The sequence below is a fragment of the Danio aesculapii genome, chromosome 20, assembly GCF_903798145.1.
Source record: "Danio aesculapii chromosome 20, fDanAes4.1, whole genome shotgun sequence".
Taxonomy (NCBI): Eukaryota; Metazoa; Chordata; class Actinopteri; order Cypriniformes; family Danionidae; genus Danio; species Danio aesculapii.
Genome location: NC_079454.1, coordinates 20,271,788 through 20,280,861, shown reverse-complemented (window position 1 = coordinate 20,280,861; position 9,074 = coordinate 20,271,788). Strand labels below are relative to the sequence as shown.

The window sequence follows — 9,074 nt, the reverse complement described above, 5'->3', positions numbered from 1 at the left end:
CAATATGTGTGAACAGCCTCATGCAGATTTAACCTGAGAGATACAGTACAAGCACTGATCTTTAATCGATTACAAGAGCGTGGAGCGATTACAACTTATAGCACACAATTAAATATATATTTTGCAAACTACACTGAACGAGGAAACAATTTTCATTAAACATGTTATGATCCGGAGGAAGAAGAAACTGGTCCATATGAACTGTAACAGTTACTGACAAAGTCCCATAGTCTCTGCTGCTCCTTCAATAGCAAATGACCGAAGAATCCCACGTTGCAGCGTAGATTATTTTATCAATCGTCAGAAAAATGACAGGAACAAACACAGCACTGGGTTGGCTATACTGTGGTATTGGTAAATGAACTTTAACCCTTTATTCCCCTCAGCCGAATCTCCATCTGTCAGTGATCGTCATCTTCGCGTCATGATCAGTCCTGTGATCCCCCACGCCTCCTAGTATGTGGAGGGTAAGCGTGTGCACATTTTACCGGAAGTGGAACTACATATTTGGTGATGTACTGTGTTGACGTCAATGTGATTAATCAAAAGATCCAAATTCAGCTCGGTTCATTTATTCGAGTCAAATATTTTGCTGAAGAATAAATAGTTTTAAACAAGGGGCACTTTTAGATTTAAACCTCAGCTGGATGTTTTCATTCACTTAGTGCTGTGTGGAAGCTGCATGGAAGCCTCTTTTCAAAAACCCATCATAGGGGCTCTTTAAATAAAGTAAGAAATGACTGTCATGTGGCCTGAAATCATGTAACGTTAGATTCATTCATTCATTTTCTTTTTGGCTTGGTCCCTTTATTAATCAGGAGTCGCCACAGCAGAATGAATGCCAACCTATCCTGCATATGTTTTACGCAGCTGATGCCCTTCCAGCTTCAACCCAGCACTGGGAAACATCCATACACACTCACACACATACACTACTGACAATTTAGCTTATTCAATTCACCTATACCGCATGTGTTTAGACTGTGGGGGAAACTGGAGCACCCGGAGGAAATCCGCGCCAATATGTGGAGAACCTGCAAACTCCACACAGAAATGCAGACTGACCCAGCAGAGGCTCAAATAAGCGACCTTCTTGCTGTGAGGCGACAGTGCTACCCACTGAGCCACAGTGTCCCCCTCGTTATATTTAAACAGGATCTATTATGCCCCTTTTTACAAGTTGTAAAATAAGTCATTGATTTCCCTAGAGTGTGTATGTGAAGTTTAAAAAAATACCAAACAAATAATGTTTTATAACTCTTTGAGAATGTCCCTTTTAGGCTTTGATCTTAATTGTGCCATATTGGTGACTGTCGCTTTAAATTCAAATGAGAATTTCAAAAGAGGGTGGAGCTACAAATACCTATGCGTGAGCATAGTGGCAGATTCAGAAAGAAGACTAACCTTTATTTTACCATTAATTAAACAAGCCTGAAGGGATATTTCAAAACATAGTTTTATGAATTCATTTCTTTCTTCTGCTGAACACAAAATAAGATATTTTTTAAAATGTGCGTAACCCCAACAGTTTCTGGACCCCATTTAATTTAAATCAGAATTATTAAACCCCCTTTGATTTTTTTTTTTCTTTTTAAAATATTTTCCAAATGATGTTTAACAGAGCAAGGAAATTTTCACAGTATGTCTGATAATATTTTTTCTTCTGGACAAAGTCTTATTTGTTTTATTTCGGCTAGAATAAAAGCAGTTTTTATTTTTTTAAACACCATTTTAAGGTCAAAATTATTAGCCCCTTTAAGCTCTGTTTTTTTCGACTGTCTACAGAACAAACCATCGTTATACAATAACTTGCCTAATTACCCTAACCTGCCTGATTACCCTAATTTACCTAGATACACCTTTAAATGTCACTTTAAGCTGTATAGAAGTGTCTTGAAAAGCATCTAGTAAAATATAATTTACTGTCATTATAGCAAAGATAAAATAAGTCAGTTTTTAGAAATGAGTAATTAAAACTATTATTTTTAGAAATGTGTTGAAAAAAATCTTATCTCCATTAAACAGAAATTGGAGGAAAAATAAACAGGGGGGCTAATAATTCAGGGGGGTTAATATTCTGACTTCAACTGTGTACATACTGTGGAAGTCAACAGGGACCAGAAATTGTTTAAATACCCACATTTTTCAAAATATCATCTTGTTCAATTCATAATATCAATAAAAATGGTTCCAAACAGTTACTTCCGTAGTAGAAAAAACATAATATGGAAGTTAATGGTCTAAAATCTTTGTAGAAGTGAGCTATCCCTTTAGGTCTTTAGGTAATCAAATTAATTTAAGGAAATGGTCATGAGAGAGATTCTCATTAATGGGCGGGACTTTCCCCCTCTAATTACACATACAAAGGGAGAATCTTAATCAAAGTGTTTCTGCAGACTGTTTTGATGAAATGTGATCATAAAAAATAGAATTATTACATTTACCATTGGAGAGCCTGGCTATATTCACAGATTGTTGCCACACAGCTGTGTTAAAAGCCCTTATAAAAGTGTTTTTGCATAGTAGGTCCCCTTTAGGCAATGCAATAACACAAATACTGAAAAAGTACTGACAAGAAAACACCACAAAAGCAATCCAATGTCTGAAATAGTTCAGGACTGATGAAAACTATAAGTCATTTTATCAGTTATTATGGATTAGATTTCTCAGTATGAGTGTAAATATGAGCACCTTGGTCACAAAGGTTTAAAAGAAGTAAAAAGAGAAATCTTTGATGTTGACTTCTAACCCATTTCCACCGGCACTTGCTCTTACGCTGCTTGGCATTCTGTGGGCTTTTCCATTGTATCTGGCTTGTGCATTAATAGCACAACAAAGCAGAAACTCTTTTGTATTTCCAGAAGTGCTTGAGTCACATCTTCAAAAAGGTGGAAAGATATTTAAAGCGCCCAAAGTTAAGCTTTGTGAACAGCAAATATCCTTCATCAAGGCACCAAGCAAGACAACTTACAATACATTTCTTTTCCACTGTGTCTGAATACTCATACCTTCATATCTACATTCAAAGAAGATCTTAAAGTGGCTGTCCACCTCATAAAATTATATTTGCTATTAGTATACCAACCCAATCTCACTGCAATTTGTAACTATTTGATTTAGTGGCTGATTAGTATGAATTCGTCCGATCTCATTTGTACAATTTAGTACGATTTGCTCATCCCCCAATGACGGTTGGATTTAGGGGTGGGGTTACGTGCCACGCCTCCTTTTTAAAATCGTACATTTTCTTATGACTGAACTCATATGAATTTGTACAAATTAGCCACTGAACTGATGAAACGTAAAATACTTACATTTTCTCGTGAGATCAGGCTGAGTATACTCACTCTCAGGCCACCCAAGATGTCAGTTTTTTCTTTAATAAAACATTAAAATAATAGTTGTTGTTTTTTTCAGCTGAAACTGTGGGATGAGGATCAAAGGTAAAATGTTGTAAATAATGTTAGTTTTCCTGCACAAACTAATCGTTATACTTCATAAAACCTCATCAGGAAGCAACTGATTCATTTTTTAGCTTGCTATCCCCTAAAGTCCTGACAATTAACGAAGGTATGCATGTGTGTAATAATATAGTAAACACACTTGACCAATGATGAACCAAACAAGTACTCTATAGCACTTCAGAAAAGTGCTGCGCTGCTCACAGTTCTCAACACTGGCTCCTATGGAATTGTGGGATAGTTCAGAGTCCAGTATACTTCCCATTTTCTGCAGACCAAGTCAGTCACTCAGGTACAGTTTGCTTGAGTATAGTAACAACCAACACAGTATTGAGCAGTGGTGTAAAGCAATGAACTACCTCAAGATATGGGTGCTTTAATAAATGCAGCAAACTATTTGGAAGCATTAAAAGTGTCTAAAAAGATGTCCAAAATCTTTACACACAATGACCCAGAGACTGTTTAGATGCATGTCACTGATGAGAAGATGATGGATGTTTACTGTACTGGCACCCAGCAGGCACGAGACGTCAGATTGACGTTATACCCCAACGTTGTGGGGACATAGCATTTATTTTGAAATGAAAATCGGGTTGACATCAGAACCCAATGTCAGGCCGACGTCAATGTCCAACGTCCAACCTAAAATCAACCAAATATCAACATCTAATGATGTTACAGCATGACGTTGTGTGGACGTTATCACTATGACGTCTATCAGATGTTGGATTTTGGTTGCAATACCAGATGAATAAATGTCAGTATTTGATGTCAATATGATGCTGGTTTGAGATGTTGGCTTGTCGTAGGATTTTGGTCACTTTCTAACAACCTAAAATCAACCAAATAAAATTGCCAAAAAGTATTTTTCACAGTTTTGCCCTAGAAGAACCTTTTTAGGTTCCACAAAGAACCTTTTTTTATTTTCATGTTTTACCAAACATTTTTTCAAAGTGTGAAGAACTTTTTCATAATTTACAGAATATTTGTCCACTGTAAAGAACATTTGTTGATTGTAAAAGGTTCGATGGATGTTTAAAGGTTCTTCATGGAATTGGCAGCGTCTATAAGCCTACGTAGGGGAGCACAGGGCACAAAGTAACATGGAGTTTTAAAGTATTTGCTCAGGGTTAACCATGATATGCTTTCAAGGTTTTCACCACAGTGTCAGCAGGAATCTCCTGCCAATTATTGAAAAAGTTTGGCAAAATTTGGATGAGAAACAAACGAGAAACCATTTTTGCAGCACAAAAGTATTTTTATTATCCTTGATTTTTTTTTGTAAAAATCTGTAAAAGTATGTAAGTAAAATCTTATACTGTTGTGATTATCGTCTTCTAGGATAAAAGATGGAACCATTTTAAAATATGTAAAAAACACACAGTGACTGCTAGCCAATTTTGAGGAAAACACGACACAGCCGGATTAGTTGTAACAGGAAGTTACAAATAAGTCTCACACTGTTGGACACCAATTAACCTAACAAAATAATTGTTGAATTTTGAGTGTAATGTTAAGACCTTTTTATATAAAAAATGTTTTTAATAGAAAAAGTATTTTAATAAATATAAAAAATAATTGTATTGCTAATAATCCAAATAAATGCATTGTATAATAATGTATAATAATGCAAATACATCCAAATGTGTTTATCCAATAGATAAATAAATAAACACACTGTGCTATGTAGAATAAAAAAAATGAGTTAAGTACTGAGGAAATATACTATTTATTTAAGGTAAACTGAATTTAAATTAATTGTGTGAAATGTATGCATGTGTTACAACTAACCCTCCGTCTGTTACAACTTGCCCTGCAGGTGGGGTAAATAGTAACATTTTTACTCCTGGCACTTTTGGCAATACTGCACAGAAACTATAGGTCTGGGGATCATACTTTCAGTGCTCATTTGTAGGAGAGGCTTGTGTGTTATTGGTAAAAAAAAGGTTTGTCTAACCCCTTTACTTTGTTCATTATTTGGCCAAAATCAAAAAGTGTTACTTTGTGCCCCGCTCTCCCCTATTCTTATATAAGAGTGTGAAAAAGGAAAGCATAAGTGGACTGAGCACTTTCAACTACAGTAGTAATCTACAACTGGTTGCATAGCAACCGCATAAAATCACCATCAGCAGACTGAATTACATGGGGTCAGTTCTAGATCATAGTGCAATGCAAACATTCATAGTTCACTTTATAAAACATACTGCCTATTTAAAATAGAAATCCACTTAAAATATAAGTGTTTGCAGTGTTTCACTTTGTATTCATAAATTAAGGTTTTAAGCCACACACGGCTACAAATACCGAATAAGATGCACCAAAACTGACGTATCGTGACTATGAAAGATGAGAAGGAATTTCTTCTGCACACACGCACATACACACACACAGTGAGAGCGCGCGCGTGAGATGCTGTAGCACCTTTCAAGCGATGACATCATGACAATTGCGAGACCGATCACAGAGGGATTCATCCTTAAGCAATAATCACACCGTAAAGCGCAGAAAGCACGAAAGCACAAGCACGCATGAATAATGAATGGCATCGAAATCGAGCTAAATCGTCCGGCTAAACTGAACGCCTCCGCACAAACGGCCACTGCGTCTGTCTGCTGCAGCCAGGAAAACTGTCGCATCATTTCTAGTGGATCAGACATTAAGTACAATATGTCACGGACGATGTTCTCCAAACTATCGAGAGCACACAGTGTTCCGACCGGCTTTAAAGCGCACTGCATCTGCACGGGGTGATGATGAATCAGTGGGACGCGCTATTAAAGAGCGAAGGATCAAGGGACGCAAATCGTGTCGATGATATCGAGCGTAGGAAAGGAGGGATGTCGCTCCTGAGGGAGCCCGAGAAACCCGATGCCCGTCTCGCCAGTCTCAGAGAGTTGAGCGGCCGGGGAGGGTGAACGAATCCTCAGATGCACTCGGCTCAGTGCAGCTACTTTCGCATACTGATGCATGATGCTCATTCACAGAAAACGCACATGTGTTGTGCTCGGCGCGGGTTACACCAGGTGAAACGAGCGCGCGGGACGCTTGCTTGCTTGCTTACCTCCACACTTGTCCCATCTGAAGGATGTGTATGAGCGTCTGCCAGACCCACACTGAGACGCGACAGCACCTGGCCCTGTTGTAGACCCCTGCGCTCGTGGATCTCCTGGTGCTGCTGAGACCCTCCACGGAGCCCAAGCCGCCCCCCGTGTAATCCTGCACGAACCACCTGAAGCTCAGGATCTGGACCAGCACCGACGGCACCAGCACGAAGAACAGTGTGAGTCCGAACCAGAGGTAGTCCTGCTTGGCGTAGTAGTCGAGCGCGAGCCATAAGTCGGTGCCCACGTCCCAGAAGAAGACGAGCAGCGCGAGGACGATCCACAGGCAGTCCAACCAGAGGCGCTCCTCGTGAGGGGGCCGCCTGACGTCTCTCCCCTTGTCCAGGAGGTAATGCAGACAGGCGCTCCGGCAGCCCCAGTAGCACGACGAGGTGTTGCAGCAGTGGCAGATGTGGAAGGAGCTGCCCTGCCGCGGGTCGTCCTCGCAGCTCCCCACCGCCTCGTCCAGGTTGTGCAGCTGGGCGAAACCGGTGGCGACCCCCCGACCGTCGGATTTCGCTGCCATCTTGCTCTCCAAAGCGCACACCTCCGGTTTCCGAGGCTCGTGACGTCACTTCCCCGACACCTGTTTCTCCAGAGCACCCCTAATGAAGAAGCCATGGGCTTTTGGGGTGTCGGTGACGTTGGAGAGCAAGAGCATCCTTTTCATCCTCCTCCTCCTGTGGTCCCAAGATCGGTGGTCCTCAAGTCAGTGATGATGCACTCCTAGAAGCGGGCGCTTGTCACCTGCTCATGGCGCTCGCAGTGTCCCCGCACCGGGACTGTTCCCTGAGACACCCGTCGCCTCTGCCTGGATGTCTGGACTGAAGAGGAGAGACGCGGAGCCGTGGATGCCACCTAGTGCTCGATTCAACAGCCCGGGAATGAGAGATGCTGAATGATGTAATGCTGTAGTGAGCACGCCGCTCGTGCGCTCTTAACCCTTTCACGCATCACATGCGGGATCACCAGAAACTGCCTCTCATCAGGTGGAAAAACATACTAACACGTACATGATGACGCGCTCTCATATAATCTGTGCCAAGATATGGAAATGACTGTGTATTTGAGAATGGTGTATGTAAACATGCACTCCACTTTAGTACTTACATTTATACATACTTTATGTATGTATATAATCATTTATGTTAATTGTAATTATAACATTTAGCATACTTTATTTAATTATTTAACATATAAATATTAGATAAATCATTATTATGCAAGCATTTTATTCTTTAAAACGATCAATGGCTCTCCAGCAGTATAAACTACTCTTTGTTTCAAAAAAGATCATGTCCATGCGTCAATTATAGCTGACAACTGTCTACAATTTTCCAATGATTCTGAGTCATGTTTCCAGTTCTTGTTTATTTGCTCCTGTTTCCAATAACTAATGAGCGTCATCCTCATTTATATATGCGTTGGACACACATTAATCCACTAACAGAATGAACTGATCTCTGCGCAAACATGGTAACGCGCGCGTCATGTTTACAGGCAAACGGAGCATCTGTCCTTGTTGAGACAAACGTCCCTCTCCGATGAAAACAGGAAAAGCTCACAACATTTGTAAACGTAACAGCCGCTCTCTAGATGGAAGTGGCAATAAAAGTAGAGTACATCTGCAAAATGAGGCGCGAGAAATATTGTTGTGACAAGAAAACTGTCCTTGCATGGACGCGCACGGCCTGGCCACGAGGCAATATTTGTGCTCAGCTGTTTCCTATCTGAGATTGTGTTGATCTATCTATCTATCTATCTATCTATCTATCTATCTATCTATCTATCTATCTATCTATCTATCTATCTATCTATCTATCTATCTATCTATCTATCTATCTATCTATCTATCTATCTATCTATCTATCTATCTGTCTGTCTATCTGTCTGTCTGTCTGTCTGTCTGTCTGTCTGTCTGTCTGTCTGTCTGTCTGTCTATCTATCTATCTATCTATCATAAGTCGTATGTGGCGTTGACAGGAGATAATCAACGAAATTCCGTTAATCTGTGACTAATGTATTGGTTCATCAGTATATGTTAGCTAACTTTTAAAAAACATGCACTACAAGGGCGGGGTTTAACATACATTTCACGAGCCAACGTGGCTAGTTTTTCAAATGTATTAGTCACCCAGCATTTTCGCTGTCTACAAATATGTTGTTGATTGTGTTTTTGTGTTTTATATGACTGTTTTTTTATTCTAAAATTTACTGCAAGCCATTTTTAGGTTATACTGCGATTTTTTTCCAAATCCTATTAAACATATGAATCATATTTCGTATCAGTTTTGTTTTACATTTTATTTATAAATTTAGTAACTATCAGACGACACTTGGGTAATGAAACATTCACAAACTCTGTCTTCCATTGCAGAAAGTGGAAGCCGATGGAAGTGGCATTTAGATGTTTTTACACAGATGGTTTAAAGGTGGCAGGAATGCATTTGAACAATTCCATGCAAATGTCAACCTTGCTATGAAAAATTAAGTTTTTACCAAAATAGAAAAA

General features: G+C 39.6%; 1 protein-coding gene across 1 annotated transcript in view; it reads right to left on the bottom strand.

Moving 5' to 3' along the window:
* xkr6b (XK, Kell blood group complex subunit-related family, member 6b) overlaps positions 1-7,468 on the bottom strand; it is a 123,051-nt gene extending 115,583 nt beyond the window's left edge. Inside the window, exon 1 of the mRNA XM_056481758.1 lies at positions 6,523-7,468. Coding sequence (XP_056337733.1) covers positions 6,523-7,088 — 566 coding nt within the window. The 5' untranslated portion in view covers positions 7,089-7,468. The remainder of the gene's footprint in view (positions 1-6,522) is intronic.
* Positions 7,469-9,074: the final 1,606 nt, after the last annotated feature.